Below are 17,363 nucleotides of genomic sequence, written 5' to 3'. Positions count from 1 at the left end.
GCGGCGCTTCCGGGGGGCTCGGCGTGCGGCTGTGGGCGGAAGCGCCGCGCGCGGGCCAAGATGGCGGCGGGGATGTACCTGGAGCACTACCTGGACAGTAAGGGCCGCGGGCGGGGCCGGCACGGCCCGGCGGGGGCACCGACGGGCCCAGGGGCGGGGCCTGCGGGGCCGAGCGCTTGGCCGGGCCGCCCGCGGGCTGTCCCAGCGCCTCGGGCGCAGCCCGGCCCGGCTATCGGCCGGCCGGTCCCCGGGCCGTGCGGGCAGGGCTCGGCTGCGGCTCCTGCGGGAGCCCCGGCCCCGCGGCCCCGCGGCTGGCTTGTCCTCGGAGAAAGGAGCCCGGTGCTGCTCCAGCCCCGAGCGGGAGCTAGGCTGTCGGTGGTTTCCCGGGATAAACGTCAGCAGCAGGGATGGGGGAATCAGCCACCGTCTGTGGGACGGTGTTTTCGGTAGCTTCCTTCGCTGTCCATTTGCAGTGCAGCCCTGTTTTTGTGGCCGAAGAGGGCCTGTGTAAATGCTGATGGAGTTGGTAACGTTATCGGAGCCCTCCTTTGATACTGTCCCGCTTTGAGGTGCTCAGAACTTTGTCAAACTCTGCCCTTTGGGGATAAGACTTGCGGTGCCTGTTTTACCCACGTGTTCTTGAAACAGCCAGGTAGACTAATCAGAGGAGTTGTTTCTCGAGGAAGGGACTACTGATCTGTTAAGATCCACTAACCTGTTCTTTGAGGAGTGCTGTTTGCACATTTTCCTGCTGATCTGGTGTCACGGGAGACGGGGGAGCACAGGGATGGGGTGGTGTGTTTAAAGTGCGGGAGCTCTGGTAACGTGTCTTACTTCACTTTGTCTGGCCAGGTTAAATCTCTCCCTCTCTATTTGTGTATGCTTGGAAACATTGGAGCTTGGCTCTTCAGAAATTTTGCTACTCCAGGTTTCTTCCAGCCCAGAGCTGATAAGGTCTTTATTTGGAGACAAGGTGTCTTCAGTGCTCCCTTTGCCATTAGGAAAGGAAACCTCTCGTGAATTAAATTAAGAAGGTTCAAGAACTGTAATAAATTCCCCAGAAAGATGGAATTGAACAGGCAAGGATCTAGGAGCTGCGAGGAAGGAGGATGCAAGAGCCAGGAAGAAGAGTTGGATGAGAAGGCAGATTGTGAGAGAGGAGCAAAGATTTATCTTGTGCTTTCCTCAGTGGAGAGGACAAGGGCTAGACGAGGAGAGAGAAGCAGGTGGAGAAGGAGTAAGTGCATGGGGAGGATGCAGGGTTTTCCTTCTTGGAGGGCATTTGGCACGAGCCGCGGTGCCGAGATAAAGGAGTGAAAGGCTGGGATTTGCAGTTGGAAAGCAGAGATGAGCAGGAGGCAGCACTGGGTGTGGAGGGGTGTGGGAGGTACCAAGCTGGAGAGAAAGGAAGCTGTAGGCGATCTTGGTGGCTGGAAAGTGCTCCCAGACACCTCTGACTCTCCTTGTCACTTCAAACTAAAGTTGACCCACTCCTGGAAATTCCTCTTCTTCTCTAGTATACTTATTTTCTCTCTCAGCTGAGATTTGTGGTCCTGCAGTTGAATTAGAGATTCTTATCCTCTTAGAGGTGGATTTTAATATGGGGGTGTCACTGTTACTGTTAAAGTATCTTACTTAAAAACAGAAAGCAATGGGCACAATCTAAAAGCCCTTAAAAACTCTGGTTACAAAGATGTTGAAAGAACAAAGCAGTCTCTGCAGCAATGGTTTAGCCTGGTTTGCTTACCCATAGAGCTCTAAAGGCTTTTTTCAATTTCTGCTGTAATATTACTTTCCTCTGTTAGCTAATTGTAAGATACTTACTGTGCTTAACCTACAGTTTCTTTCAGAAAATCGTGTTATATGAATTGTAATACTTACAGTCAAAGGGCATCCATCTAGTTTTTCAGTAAATTAATCTGCTGATAGGCTTTCCTGTCATGCTTTCATGACCTGTGTCTGTAGTTAATTTTCGCAGTTCCAGTATTTAGTCATTGCACCTTTAACACCTCTTACCTGCCATGTTAAAGTGTCCCCCTATTAAAAGTTTACTCCCTGTGTAGATTGCAGTTGATTAAATCTTAACCTTCTTTCTGTTAACTTAGGAAAAAAATTGCCTGGGATAACATATTTTTCATTTTTCTGATTACCTGTATTGTTCTTGTCCCAGCCTGCTCTAATTTTTTTACATTCTGTTTGAACTTCTCACTCTGTGAAAATGCATAGCCTTTTAGCAATGAGTCTTCTTCGTGATACTGACTGAGTGACAGCTTTTGGTTTCCTCCTTTCTACTTCCTTTTTCTTTTTTAAAAATTATTTTTGTATTTTAAAAGCATTCACTTCAGCTACAGAGTAGTTCACTGATGTCCCAAAACTTCCTGAAATTTGATACAAATAAATAGTCCAGAGCCTTTGGTCATCTCTTCTAAAAACGTCTAATTTACTTCTTCTTTTACATTTGCGTCTTGGAACCAAATTCTTTTAGTATTACAGTGCTATTGCAGATTCAGTTTTCAGTTGAATTTCTTTCTTCCTCCCACAGAGATTCCCTTTCATGGGGTTTACTGGCTGGGTCTGCTCGGGGAATGAATGGGCAGGGTGTGAAAAGGGGGCAGGTTGTTTGTAGGGCCTCTTCATATCTTGGAAGAAAGGAAAGATGTATAAGGAATGAAGTGAGGATTGTAGGAAGGAGAAAGGTGGCCTCCTGTTTGAGGCAGTTGAGTACCGCTCTGGCAAAGTGAGTTCAGTGTTTTGTGTTGGGAGTCACACTTTTTACAGGTTCTCCTTGCTTGGATTGTGCTTCCCTCAAATTATGAGTGAAAATTTGCAGTCAGGGGAGCAGATGTGCAGAATGCTCATAGCCACAGCTGAAGTCTGCTTTGAACAGATAATTCTGAAAAGTCAGGCTATTCAAGAGGCAAGATTGTAATTAGCTGGCCTTCTTGACTTTAATCTCTTTGCCTCAGTAAATCTCCCAGCCTTCATTCTTTTGGTAAGGGAAGTGGGCCACTCCACTGCAGCATTGTGAAAATGTTTTAGTGTCACAATAATGAACACCTTGAAAAGCTGATTACAGAGTCGGTTTTCGCATTGTGCTCTGGGCCCTGTGTGTGTGACTGTATCAAGCAAAAAGAATAAAATAAAACTTTGAATCACTGCTCAGTCACTCAGAATGAGAAACACCTTGTATGAAACCTCATGCGGTTTGGTAGTTAAAAACCATGTTAAAATGCATGAGTAGTCTGACAAAACTGTGCATACAGGCTCAGTTTCTTCAGTTTATGTATTTTGAGTCCTCTGCTTTGGGCACCTAAAGTTCTTTTCCATTATGTTTTTGTGGAATAGCCTAATTAAGAACAGTTCTCTTAGTAAAAGGTGTCTGGCTGGTTCTTAGGTCTGGTATTTGAGTAGCTTTCAAGTCTTTGCTGTAATTTGAACCTGAGTTTAGACCGAGGATTAGACATGCCCTTGCATTTGCTCTACACTGTTAATTTAACAAAGCAGCTCTGTCTGAAATGTGTTATGCTCCTGGAAGATGTTTTTGCAGCAGAAAAATATGCACATTCCTTCTGTGCTGAACATCCTGACAGAGGAACTCCTGTCTTGTCTACTCTGATCGCCTTCATCCCTTCATCCTAATTACTGAAGCTGTCCTTTCAATGATTATACTGAGCCAAAGGATTCAGGCAAGGGGAGAAGAGGAATGTATCTTGTTCTAGTTGTCTTGTTCCAGTTTTCTTTTTCCTGAGTGGTTTTCTCCAGTTGCTGAAGTTAAGCGTAAAAAGATTTCCATCACTTCAAATATTGTCCTCTTCCCGGTCTCTAAACCATTTTATGCCTGGTTTTGAGGGGAGAAAGCAAGATAATATAAGTGCTTTCCCTCAAGCCAGTAAAACAGCAGAGGAGTGCAAAGGAGTTAGAGACGTAGAAAGGAATGGGGGAAGAAAAGGAAGAAGGAAGAAAATAGTGTTTTGTGATTAAAAGATTCAATGTGCTTGAAGACTCATTAGCGGAGCTTTTGGTTGCTTGAACTTGAGTTACTGTGCTTGGCTATCGTACTGGGTTAGAAATCCTGTAGTGGAGACTTGGAGGGGGAGAATGTGACTAGTACAGATTTTCCAGAAGACGAGATGCAAACCCTGAGTTTCCTTCATGTTTGGACTTTTCGAGGGGATTGCAGATCTCCTTTGTGAAAGAGCTCATTGAAGCACATACGTACTCAGAAAAGAGTCCCAAATGATTTTCTACAAGTCTCTGTTTGTATGTGAACGTGCCATGAGTGTAGGGATTGTCTTTATAGCAGAGGAACTGCTGTGCAACCAGGTGTATTTTGTACCATCAGTGCTTCCCTCTTTGCACACCCAGTGGGTGACAGAATGAAGTAAGTATACTTAGTGACAACACACAAATGTATCTTATATGGCAACGGAACCAAGGCACGTATGTTTCCTCAACAACAAAAAAGTGTTTCCATCCTCCCACACCTCAAACCTCTGAGGAACTAAAGCCAGCATTTCATCTAAATTAGACCTAAACGCTTGGGAGAGTCATCAGCAGAGGGCAGGTAGGCTTGGTGAGCTTGAGAGGCAGAAGGATGTCGCTGACCTGGCTGCTCTAGTGGCTGCTTGATACTAATTCCATTGTCTTGGAGGCCACCAGTCAGGACCTGTTCCAGGAGCAACCATTAGGACGTATCTGCCTCAGTGAAGAGGGTGATGGAGACAACAGGCTTAGATGAGGAGGCCTTAGCTGGTAAGTTAACATGGTAATGTGTAGTCATTTTACTTTGTGTTTTTCCCCTTTTTTACACTGATTAGGATGGCATCGAGTTCCCTTTGCTCCTCCATTTGCACGTGTTAGTAGGCACATAGAGATGCACCAGTTCAGGGCTTGTCAATACTGGAAAACTTAAGCACAGAGCAACAGAAGCAGCATCTGCCCTTGCGAAAGTCATCTTCTTTCTCTTACAGCTGACATGGGAATGTCCTTTCATTCCTTGATAACATTAGCTAACCCAGTAAAAAAAGATTATTCTTCGGAAGAGCTACATCTGTCAGGATTTTCCTCTGTGTAGCTTCATCAAATGAGAGTGTGATGTGTATCGTCATCTTAATGCTCTTAGAGGACATGGGTGTGATGTCGGAAATTGCTGTGGCAAGCCCCTGATTCCTTCCCAGACCTGGCTGCATTCCAAATTCCCCAGCAGTTCTTTTATCTCTTGTTTTCCCATCTTTACTGTTATTCCCTCCCCAGTGCAGCATGCAGCCATACCCCCCGTGTCCATCCCTCTAAAGTTTCTCACATCGTACTTCAGAAATGCAAGTCTCTTAATAATTTTTTTCTGTAATCAACACTGTTTTGGTGTAATGAAAGGTGCCTTTCACCTTTCCAAGACTTCGGATTAGTTGCATCTGTGATGCATCACACTTGATCTGTGGAAAATTACAAAAGACATCAGGCAGGGGAGAGAATTTGGTGATTCACAGGCATCATTTGTTTCTGTGTGAAAGCTACTGGCACAGCCCACACTAAGCTGATACATTTAATGACCAGTTCATTTAGAATTGATTTTGTTGTTCACTGGTATTTTTATCAGAGCTGATACAAGGTGGCTTTACGTGGCAAAGCATACTGTGTTTTCTCTGTGTTTGCTTCACTCACCCAACTGCAAATCTGATGTGATGGCAAACAGCCCCGTGAGCTCTTTGGTGGCTGACGCTGCCTTTGGAGGTCTGTGACAGGATGGAAATGCCAGGAGTGTTGCGAGTTTCATTTCTTGTGTTAGTCTTCCAAGCCCTCCAAGCTTCAGAAGTCAAGGTTGATCATTAATCTGGCAACAAAGATCCCTTTTCTGAGACTTAGCAACATTGCCTGCGATCTCGGCCGTGGGCGCTGTAGCACTGAGGTACCGTAATAAGAAAATGACAGAAAGAGCCGTCCCTTCCCAGGAAAACAGTCCAACACTTTGGGGGAGTATTGGGTTTCTGTAGCTGTTGCATTGACTGTCATTGCTGACTGATTCCTGTTTCTTTGGACAGTGCCTGAAGGAGATGTGCTTCGGTGGACTCCTGTGCAGTGCACTGGCCCATAGCCTGGGATATATGACATGGGCACAGAGTTCCTGGGTGCCTGTAACTAAATCAGTCTGCCATACACCTGAGCACCCTAATCCTCTTTGTAGAACTGTGGGTAGTAGTATCCTCACGAGGTGTTGTGAGGAGAGCGGGTTAGGGTTAGGTACGAGTTAGGATGTGTACCTTGCAGTAGGGCTGAGCCATGTATGAATAGAGGGAAAGGTATACATTGTGGTCGTGCAGTAATTTCAATAAACTGCGTAGGAGGTTGATTAATTACTTGAGAACACAGGACAGAGAAGAAACATTAGTTTTAAAGGGTTATGCCCTCTGAAAGGAGGGATATAAAAGACATCCTGCCCCCTAATGAGGAAGCGAGGGAGCGCCTGAAGATTGCTGTAAGCCAGTTGTCCTGCAGTAACTTCAAGTGCTACAAAATTATGAGGATCACAGAGTACCAAAAAGTCCAATGTGCTTCCCCTACAAGATCCCAAACACTTTCCTGTCTTGGGGGCAAAGAACTTGCCCTCTCATTGTGGCAGTCCCTGGCACAAGCAGGATTTTTTTTTTTTATTACCTTCAGCAGTGTGGTGTCTAAAATGTTTGCTGAAATATATACTGTTCAATAAAGCAACTGTGGTTATGTTTCAAAATGTATTTTCCTGGTTTTTAATAAATTTAAACGTGCATGTAAACATGGTGGGTAAACAGATGTCTCGGGAGAGGCACTGTGTGCTTGTATGGTCCTTGGTACTACTGATCATCTTTTAGGAATCTGTACAATACCGATCCATTGTTTGGCACAGTAAGGGCGTGCTGCGGGGGATTGAAGCACAGCTGATGTTACCAGGCTGTGTAGGCTCGCTCTCCGCCTGTGTATGTCAGAGGTAACGTCTGAGTTAAGTAGCTGAAGTTTAAATGTCATTTGCCTGCACCTGACACCCCACGTGTGCTTCTACAAAGGAGTAAATAAAATGATGATTATTGGAGAGGAAAGAGAGTGGTGTGGAAGTCTGACTTTTGGAGAGGGAGAGTGCGTGTTTTTTAAGGGAGAAGACTGCGTGGTAGTGGATGCCTGTGGAAGAATGAATGGGGGAAGGAGTGACAAGGAAAGAGGAGAATAAAAGAGATGAAGGAAGAACGGGGGGAGTGAAGGGATAAGAACTGAGGAAAGACAGTGGTAGGTGGAGAGACTTAGGCTTGTGATCAGAAATGAAAACAAGGTAGGAAAAGGAAGGGGTGAGAAGAACTCACTGAGAGACCTGCACCAATGATTTTCAGGATAATTGTGCTGTGAGAGGAATCGGTAGGGCTGCACATGGCGTCTCTGTGGATTTGTGCAGATGGGTGCATTAGGAAAAACATTTGCCAGCAGGTCAAGGGAAATGATCCTGCCTCTCTACTCAGCTCTAGTGGGGCCACATCTGGAGTGCTGTGTCCAGTTCTGGGCTCCACAGTACAAGAGAGACATGGAGCTCCTCGAGCAGGTTCAGTGGAGGGCAACAAAGATTATTAAGGGACTGGAGCATCTCTCTTACAAGGGAAGGCTGAGGAATCTGGGCCTGTTCAGCCTCGAGGAGAGATGTCTGAGAGGGGGCCTCATCAATCTTTCGAAGTATCTGCAGGGAAGGTGTCAAGAGGATGGATCCAGGCTCTTCTCAGTGATGCTGAGTAGTAGAACAAGAGGCAGTGGGCAGAAACTGATGCTCAGGAGGTTCCACCTGAATATGAGGAAGAACTTCTTTACCACACAGGTGACTGAGCACTGGAACAGATTGCCCAGAGAGGTGGTGGAGTCTCCCTCAGTAGAGATATTCTGGACTGTGGACACAATCCTGTTCCATGTGCTCTGGGATGACCCTGCTTGAGCAGGGAGGTTGGACCAGATGAGCCACTGTGGTCCCTTCCAGCCTGACCCATTTTGTGATTCTGTGACACAGTTGCAGTAATGCCAGCCCGTGCTTTGGGCCATGCTGCTGGCCTTGCTAGCACTTTCTTCCCTGGACATTTTCACCATCCTCCTCTTCCTCTCTTGCTGCTATGCCATTTGTGTGGAAAGAGGCCCTCGTTATTCCTTATTTTTGTCTCAGTTGTTGTGTATCAGAGACGGAGTGACTGCGCTTCACTGCCCTCTCCTTTAGTGATGGAGGATGCCTTGAGGGTATTTTTTCTTTACAATTATCAGTTTCAGAATCTGACAATTATTTGGGTATTTTGTGATAGATAGTATTTAGTCATTAAAGTTTTAGATGAATCTTATTACAAGATGAAAGAGCAAATGAATTGTAAAGGAAAAAAGGAGAAATTCATGAGGAATTGAAATTACATAAATAACATGAGTGCTTTTAGAAGTACTGAGGAAAAGTGTGTGGCACTGGTAGGACTGAAAAAATGGAAACTCAAATCTTAGACTTTTTTTTTTTTTTTTAATGGGACTGTTAGGGTGGGGATGTCTAATACCCATCACAACACAGGTCAAGCAATTTCAGCAAATGTTCTGACCCCTGTGATAAATTCTGTGATGCAGAGAATCACTTCTGTTTAAGGCTACACAAGAGCTTTGGAGTTAAGCTGCAGATAGTAGAAAACACCCCCATAGCTAAATTAAGCTCTGTACCATCCAAATAGTTTGTCGTTCAGTTAAAACTTGCTTGGCTTCAGCTTTATCTTGTTACGCTTTTTCTTATTGCCAGACTCTCTCTGGATCATAATTTGTAATGGTGTGCTCAGCTTCCTTCCACTTTCAATTGAACAGATAAAGTATCTTCATAACAGTTCTGATTATAAAGTCACTGTACTGTCACTTGTTTCATTTTCTCCCAGTTTATTGACAAAGCAGTTGCAGAACATTGTTCCAGTAATAGATTTGCAGAGTGAAACATTTTGCTGGGGTTTTAGGAAATCATTTTGCTGGTTTTAGCAGGGAAGGAATTAAAATGACAGGGGTTTGTCTCGTCAGTCCCTGTGGAAGCCTGCCCAGCTAATGAGCCTCTGGAAGGTCATGGCTCTTAAGTGCTTAACTGGTAAATGATGGTGCCTGTGCTGAGCCTCTGCTCGGCCAGAGTCAGAGCCAGGTGACACCTCTCCCCACACTGCCAGCAGCAAAGGGCTCTGCACACCTGGAGGCAGGTAACAAGGCAGGGGAGCCATTGGCCTGGCTGAGGGGCTGGCAGTGAGGGGAGCCGGCACTGGGCAGAGAGGGTCTCTGAAGGGTGGGTGACACAGGCTGAGGAGATGAGGCCGGGCATGTAGAGGCAAAGGGAAGACAGACGCTGTCCAAACGAGGGCATGTGCTGGTGTTAGTAGTGGTATCAGATCTTTACAGTGACAACTGCAAAAACTAGAGCACAGTCCCTTTCAGGTTCTGTAGCAGAAACACACTCCTGCTTGAGTTTCTCCTGCTGTGAGAACATCACCGTGAAACGTGACCGTCACCCTGTGTGGGGTTGTTCTGGCCACAGAACAGCGTCCTACTGGCTTTTGTTGTAGCTCAGGTACCTTCTCTTTCTAAAGGTTTCTAGCCCTGCCAAGGGAAAACTGACAGTACCTGGTGCAATTTGTGCTTTTACTGTCTGTCCTTTTCCCGAGGAGAAAAAGAAATTACATTAATCTTTCTTAAAAACCACAAAGTCCAGAATTTAGAAGCTGTGATCTTCAGGATTAATAAACTCAATATAAATTCGACATATTGTGTGCAGTACAAGAACAGATACTGTTTTCCTCTAGAGGATACCTGTCTTGTCTTCTACAGGGGCTGCTTTGGAGAGGAATGAAAAGCAGCATGCTGCAGTATGACCCATGTTTCATTTGCTGTGTAAATTGAAAGGTTTAGAGTTGATGAGTCTGGGGATTGTAGGAAGGAAAAAGGCATGGTCTTGAGATCCCCAAGGTGGATTTCATCCCTGCCATGAGCTTCCTCTGTTAGCAATAATAATTTTCAACATTGTGTCCCCATTGTCTTCTGACACGCTTTTTTGAGCCATAGGGATGTAATCTGGTAGCTGGCTGCTTAAACCTTGTGGGAAGTCTGTCATGCTGAACAAACATGGAAGTATCAAATTCAAGAATGTGCTGACAGAATTTTACCGCTTAGTAATTTTTTGAGAATTTGAATTTGCACTGTTAACTGTCCTTGAATGCAGAGGGGTGATGTGTATGTGCTCTGGATTGTGTATCTGGGTACTCAAGGACACCTACTACCTGAGCATTTCTCAGGTAACTAAACTAGAAATGGCAACAGAAGTGTGTTGAAGCAGCAGCTTCATTACTCATAAGGGCTCTGTGTGTGACTTATTATATTCTGTTTGTGCAAAAAAGTAAGTAAAAGGAACAGCTTCTGTGCTCAGCAAGGCCCGGAGTTGGTTTTACTTCTTACAGGAATTAATTTCACGGCCTGTGGATAGTACTTGTTAAAACCTTCCTCCTGCATACAGACCTTCCCAGACAGCTGGTTTCTTTTCAGGGAATTGAAAAAGCATTTGTTGCTGTAGAAATATGTGCAGTGAAAATAGAGACTGCTGCCTGGACTGATGTATTGGGCAAGCTTTGGTGATGGCCAGACACACCTTCAGTTGCACTCTCTGTGTGTTGGAGAACAGGTTCAGGAAGCAGATATGCTTATGTTGTGTTTCTGAAGAGTTTTTCCCACCAACTTTTTTTTTTTTTTTTTTAACCTTTAAGAGAGATTTGGTTTTTTTTTTTTAATTACATATAAAGGTGACAATAATCAAGCTTGGATTTCAGGTTAATGCAGTAACACTAGATCTCATTTTGATTAGACAGGCATGGAAAAATGAGAATCGTTTTTATCAGCTTTGCCAGTTGAGCATCTGGTGATGCCTAGGGGGTGAGTGGCATAGTGCATGGAAAATTAATTGACTATCAACTTCACATTGCTCATTCAGAGCCCTACAAACATTTATTATTCATGATATATGGCATCCTTCCAGGTGTTGGATGGACCGCACTGAGATGACGGTGCAGAAGGCACAACAAGGAACACGTCACGGGGGGTTAAGACTGATATTCACTGCTCCCTGTCCCATCTCAGACTTGCTCTTTGGCTCTGCCCAAAGCATCCACTGTCCCCTATATGTAAAATGGATGCACTAAAGCAGACTCACTTTTCAGTGAATTAGATTTGATCAACTTTAATTTTTACATCCTTGTGTAGGAACAACTAAATGGCATTATTTACCAGCTGTTGTACAATTTTTTTCTTTACTAAGTGGAGTTTTTGAATGTGTTATAACGACTGACACTTATTACAGATTTTGAGTTTCTGCTTTCTTAATGTGAATCTTTCTGCATGGCAGCAGTTTTCTGCTAACTAATATGTATTCTAGAACTGTGCTCCCAGATTAAATCTATCACGTTTTTATAGTCAGTCTCCTCTGGAGCTGGCAACAAACGGAAGCACGCTAATGTGCACTGGGGATATCATTAGAGGGGTATATGTGTTGTTATTGATTAGCTTTGTTCCTGCCTTGGCATCATGGACAAGAACCTGATTTCTCCATGTATTCTCCTTTTCCCTTCAGGTATTGAGAACCTGCCATTTGAATTGCAGAGAAACTTTCAGCTCATGCGAGATCTGGATCAGAGGACAGAAGGTGAGGCTTAGAGATGGTTTTGTTGCCAAGACAATAAGTATGTAGCTTGACCAGCTTTTCTTTTCTTTGCTTTAAACACGGGGATCCCCGGGCAGGGAAGCGAGCCTAAAGCTGCTCCAGTCATTCAGTCTCTCTTACTGGAGGGCACTGTAGCATTGTGTGTATTTATGTATTTAATGGTAAACTTGTTTCAGACCTCAAGGCGGAGATCGATAAGTTGGCCACAGAGTATATCAGCAATGCACGAACTTTGTCTTCAGAGGAAAAGCTGGGGCTTCTCAAGCAAATCCAGGAGGCCTATGGGAAGTGCAAGGAGTTTGGGGACGACAAGGTTCAGCTGGCTATGCAGACCTACGAGATGGTATGAAGGGAAGTGTCTGGTGCTTATCGGGTGAAAGTCCGAACTAAAGCCCCCAGTCTCGAAAGGCCTTGATCTCTCATTTTTAGGCCCTGCCCGCTCTTTGCTTCTTGGCTCTTTAGTGCAAGCCCCCTCCTCCTTGTCCTCCTGGGCTCTGTCCTGTGGTGACTCCTGGTCACTGTTGTCTTTGCAGGTGGATAAGCACATCCGGCGGCTGGACACAGACCTCGCTCGCTTTGAAGCAGACCTGAAGGAGAAGCAGATAGAGTCGAGTGACTATGACAGTTCTTCCAGCAAGGGCAAGAAGAGTGAGTACCACCACTGGGCTGCAGATTGATGCAGGAGGCAGCCAAGTGACTGTGGAAGTGGTGGGGATGAAGGCAGGCACTGGAATGGTACAGATCAAAGACTGTTGCGCTGGAATCTGAAGGACAGGTAAAAAGATGGTGACCTGGGCTGTTCTTGTGTGAGGATATTCAAGGCCACTAGATAAAATTAAGATGGGGTGCGTGGCCCAAAGCCGATATGCATTCCAAAGTAGGAGTGTATTTTAGTGCTGGGGAGGTTGTCACCGTGTCAGGTGTCTATTTTGATGGGGTGACAGATGCAACACCTTTTTCTCTTCTTATCAGAGGGCCGAGCCCAGAAAGAGAAAAAAGCTGCCCGTGCTCGCTCTAAAGGGAAGAACTCTGATGAGGAAGCGCCAAAAACTGCCCAAAAGAAATTGAAGCTTGTCCGCACGTAAGTGTTTTAAGAGACTTGTGGGAATCAGGAGCAGCACTAGAAATCAGACCAAGGAAGGCCCAGTCTGAGAAGGATAGCTGATCCCCACCCAGACTAGAAGGGTGTATCTCCTGTCCCTTCTTGGGAAGCAAGAAGAAGGAAATCTCTTTAATTCTTTCAGGGGAGTGTGGGCTGAAGAGGAAAGCAGGTCACTTCACTGGAGTTGGGTGTATGTGCTTAAATAAGAGAAGCATCTGTCTCTGGCAAACAAGGACATTGTCTTGGGAGACTCAAAGCCAGTCATTTTGCTGACCTACTTTATTCCTGTCCTGCAGTAGCACAGAGTATGGGATGCCTTCAGTTACCTTTGGAAATGTGCACCCTTCGGATGTACTGGATATGCCCGTGGACCCCAATGAGCCTACTTACTGCCTCTGCCACCAGGTCTCCTACGGGGAGATGATTGGCTGCGACAACCCAGATGTAAGAGCCTGCACTTGATGGAAATGGGGGAGAAAGGAGTGGAGAGAAGGGTCTTGGATGGAAAGTCTTGTCCTGCTTGGATGGGACCTGATACAGCAAACAGTGGCAAGGAGACAGGGAGTTTGGGAAGGGCAAGGATGTGGCATGCCATGACCTGTTAAGTGCCTCTTTCGTCAGGGTTTTCCTTAAAATGTTTTCTTGCCCCTAAACATAGCAAGGGACAACGGGAATTCTCCTTGCTAACAGTGTGTAGGTTGGGTGTGAGTCTTCATTCCCTGATTGCTTCTCGTGATTTAGGAGTTTGTGATCAAATGCTGGGAATCTCTGGTAGCCCAAGAGCAATGATTTCAAAAGAAAACTGCTCTTTAACTGACTGCTCTCCATCCCAACAGTGTTCCATTGAATGGTTTCATTTTGCCTGTGTGGGTCTGACAACAAAACCAAGAGGAAAATGGTGAGTTAACAAGCAACTTGGAGAGCCCACTGGCCTTTGGAAAGGGGAGGTTGTGGGTGGCAGATGGGAGAGTACACTTGAAAGACCTCATAAAAATGAAAAATTGGATTAAGGTTTTGTTGGGGACCTTGGAAAAGGTCTTTTGGGACCTCATATGTTCGAGGTTCATGTCATGCCCTCAGTGTTGCTTTGCACTTCCCTTTCCAACAGGTTCTGCCCTCGCTGTTCTCAGGAGAGGAAGAAGAAGTAAATTCCCGTGAAACCTCAGAACTGCTGCAGGAGCTCTCTTCCCCCTGCCAGGGCCTCGTCCCAGTTCCCCCAGCCCTTGGGGCCTTGGCTGAGGGGGAGTCTTGCCCTGTTTGTGGTTTGGGCCATCCCTGGAATGGTGTGTACCCTCACGGTGGTTCCTGTGTGTTCTGTTTCCCGGGTTGCTTCCAAGTCCCTAAGGGAGGACTTCTCTGTGTACTATTCCAAACAGGTCTCTGAACCTCAAAGGGAATGAATGAGGGCACCAGGGTAGCCACCAGATTCCCAGGGATTCAGGTAGCCCCTGATTTTCCTTGGCTTTCCTTCAGCCTCCTCAGAGTTCATTGCCTACTCTGTGCTTAGAGAACAAGGCAATGGGATGGGGGAAGGAAAGGAGGTAAGTCTTCAGCATTTTAGGTCATTGATTTTCCTGGATCTTTTTCAGGAGAGAGGGAGTAACCAGGCTACTTCTTAATCTAGTGGGCTGGTTGAGAGACTGAAAACCTGATATGCTCCCTGTCTTTAACCATTCCATTACTGGCATTGAGCAACCTCTTTTGTTGGGGAGAAGTGGAGGGAGTGTTTAGAGCTAGCTTTGTCTCCCTTATTCCTGGGGTAACCCTGCTGGTCTGGGAAGCACACTGTGGGAAGGAGGAAGAATTTCTAACCACATGGGGAGAAGTGGCTTGGTCTAGCCTGTCTTCCGACTCCAGAATTCTGCCTTCCTTTTGTGCAGTGGTGCTTCTCCATTATGTTGATGGTGGAAAGTTTGGGGATTCAGATCCCACTTGTGTAAAACAGAATGAAATAAAATTCATTGAAACAAATACTCTGTTTGCCTTGCTGTCACCTCCAAAATAAACTGTGGCAATTGGTCTCTCCAGTTCTTTCTCTCTTAGCTCTGCTTTTATTGTAAATGATGAATGTGGTACAGCTTTCTCATGTACCAATCCTAAACAGCATTAATAAGTGACATTCTGCATAAGTCAGGCTTGAAAATGTACCTAATGTACTTGCAAAAGGTTACTAAGCTTTCTAGTGGATGTGAAAAACATCTACCCCATCAGTCGTGCCCTCCCAAGAAGGCGGACGTTTATTCGCGTTATTGTTGGATCATCTACTTCATCAGTTGCCTTTTCTTAAATGAGGAAGGGTGGAGGTTATTAAAGCCAACACTCACTCTGGCTGTTGGGCAGCACAGCTGAGAAAATAAGCCATCAGGACAATCCATGTGCCTCCCAGAATGTGGGTAGGTATTTCCAGATATCCTGATAACTTGCTCCCCAGTGGGTCACAATCACCTTGTTGCCAGAAACTCCAACTTGCCATAATGTTGGGCTCCAAAACAATTACCAAAGATGTGTCTCTCTTTGTAGTGTCTGCAGGTAACTGTGAGGAGATGACCCACACAAAAGGTGACCCTTTATCGACTCCATTGGCAGGACCTGGAGAGGGATGAGCCCACATTTCTTGCTGCTTGTGGTCTGCTCATCAGGAAGGTTTAGGCTTTTCACATGAAACACAGAACGTGTTCCTTACAACCTATAACTTGTATGAGGATCCATGGAGGATTTTGCTCTTGTAGTGATGAAGCCAAAGCTCTGCTCGGGTTCAGAGGACTGCAGGTGAAGAGCCATGTTATTCCCACCTTGTCATTGTATGGGGACCCTGTCAGCCATCAGCTCAGGAGCTGGAGTTTTCTGCCCAAGGGAGTTGGCATTGAGCCAGTCTTTGCTTTTTCTTTGAGAAGGGGTCTGTGGGTTCCCATTTTGCGCAGAAAAAAAGTAGAGATGAGTTCTTACCCAGGCTATGGCTCATGTTTTTTGTACTCCTGCCACAGTCTCAATTTCAATCCCCAGATTGTATTAGACCACTCCCTGGGGTTTCCCCTCTTAAACAGAGAGCAAGTAAAATCTGGAAGATGTTGGCTATGTGTCTGGTACCGTTTTCATAGTGGGAGACGCTGTGCCAAATGATCCAGGGGGTGAGAAGGCTGTGGCAGGAGAACAAATTCATGAGCTGGGATGAATTCAGACATCAGCAGGGTGCTCAGCTGACAGAAATGGAGGATGTGGTCTGAACTTGAAGATGGGCTTTGGGCGAAGTGCAAGGGTGACGAAGGACGCAAACAGTCCTCCAAGCAGTTTGGTTTTGAGGGGATAGGACTGGAATTGTAATGGCCAGTGTTAGCAGCAAGTTCTCTCTCTGTGAGCTAGAGAGGTGTTTTGAAGCACTAGCCCTGTACTGAAGCCACTGCTGACCAAGGGTAGTAAGTAGCTTAGAAAAGCATGTGGTATAATGTGAGAGTGTGTGAGTGGGCAGGAGTGTGCTGCACACCAAACCAGCAAACAAGATTTCTTATTTTTCGGATGCTGCTCACAGGAGTAACTCTGTCCCTGGCAGCTCTGGTTGGGGAAACACAAGTCTGGGGTTTTCTGCAGTCAGCACAGGATGCTGGGAGGGGGAGGTAGACTGGAACGCTCCTGTTTTCAGACTAAAGCTTGGCCACAGCGTTACCATTGTGCTTCTTGGCAGGCTGAGAATTGGAACATTCTGATGACCTAATGCAAAACAGATGAGAAACACCTTGGCTGGGTTCTGTTTCAGTGCTAGAAAACAGCGAGCAGTGCTTGGCTGGAAGCACCACTTCCCTGCCACTCTGCTGTTGTGTCCTGCTTCTTGTCCAACAAAGGGGTGCTTCAGCCAGCAGCATGGAGCGTCCAGGGGACACTTGCTGCAGCTGAGGGAATGCTCTGACTTACAGGAAGAGGGAACTTGGACCAAAATTTGGATAAAACCTGAGTATTTATAGATGGCTTTAGAAAGTATAAATGCAAATGAAAGGACATTAAAATCTAACCTTGGAAGGGAGGGAATAAGGGCAATAGCTGTGCAATATTTAATCACCAGAGGAGGGAAAAAATCAGTAGAAGCTGGAAATTACAAAGTACAAAAATGAAGCCAGTGGGAACAAAGCCTGTAAGTGACAAGGCTGGAAACATGAGCAGCTTTTTTTAGAATGCCTTTTGTTTTTGATATAATTGAACATGGCACATGTCCATTACCAACTGCAGATAGCAGAATTGTTTGTAATGAGAGGAGGGGAAGTGTTCTGTAAATATTTATTCTATGTTGGTGCTGGTGTCAATATGGGGATGATGTACTTCCTAGGCAAACAGTAAAGGAGAGTTTTAAATAGCATCTATTGGGGCCAAGACTTTTTTGATCAGCAATCTTCAATAAATTATGTCTGTCGTCCTGTGAAAGCCACCCAAAGGAGTCTGTGGACTGCTTTCTGAAAGGCTCTGGACTGCTAAGGAAAGCCTACAAGGCTGGAAAAGAGCCAGCTCTGTGCTGGTCCTTGACGATGTCAAGAAGGCTGCCACAGCAGTCCAGATGTGAAACACTGGAAC

The 17,363-nt window shown here is 45.6% G+C and overlaps 1 protein-coding gene across 2 annotated transcripts; it reads left to right on the top strand.

Moving 5' to 3' along the window:
- The first annotated feature begins 18 nt into the window (after window positions 1-18).
- Window positions 19-14,827, top strand: ING4 (inhibitor of growth family member 4). Of its 2 annotated transcripts, none has more exons than XM_050332022.1 (8): window positions 19-97; window positions 11,615-11,686; window positions 11,881-12,047; window positions 12,238-12,352; window positions 12,677-12,785; window positions 13,103-13,250; window positions 13,643-13,704; window positions 13,915-14,827. In XM_050332022.1, the coding sequence occupies exons 1-8, from the start codon at window positions 61-63 to the stop codon at window positions 13,952-13,954; spliced, it is 750 nt and encodes a 249-aa protein (XP_050187979.1). In that variant the 5' UTR covers window positions 19-60; the 3' UTR covers window positions 13,955-14,827. The 2 variants fall into 2 exon arrangements, with proteins under 2 accessions (XP_050187979.1, XP_050187980.1); XM_050332023.1 differs by lacking the exon at window positions 19-97 and adding an exon at window positions 331-4,752.
- Window positions 14,828-17,363: the final 2,536 nt, after the last annotated feature.

Source organism: Myiozetetes cayanensis, unplaced genomic scaffold, assembly GCF_022539395.1.
Source record: "Myiozetetes cayanensis isolate MyiCay16 unplaced genomic scaffold, myiCay2020 scf5-8, whole genome shotgun sequence".
Classification (NCBI taxonomy): Eukaryota; Metazoa; Chordata; class Aves; order Passeriformes; family Tyrannidae; genus Myiozetetes; species Myiozetetes cayanensis.
The sequence above is the reverse complement of the archived record's forward strand: the minus strand, read 5'-3'. Positions and strand labels throughout refer to the sequence as shown.

What these genes read in the sequence shown, in the direction of transcription:
- ING4 (XM_050332022.1), top strand. Translation starts at nt 61, where the DNA reads ATGGCGGCGGGGATGTACCTGGAGCACTACCTGGACA. An exon ending in CCTGGAGCACTACCTGGACA is followed by an intron (nt 98 to 11,614) that starts GTAAGGGCCGCG and finishes TTTTCCCTTCAG; the next exon opens with GTATTGAGAACCTGCCATTT. An exon ending in TCTGGATCAGAGGACAGAAG is followed by an intron (nt 11,687 to 11,880) that starts GTGAGGCTTAGA and finishes AACTTGTTTCAG; the next exon opens with ACCTCAAGGCGGAGATCGAT.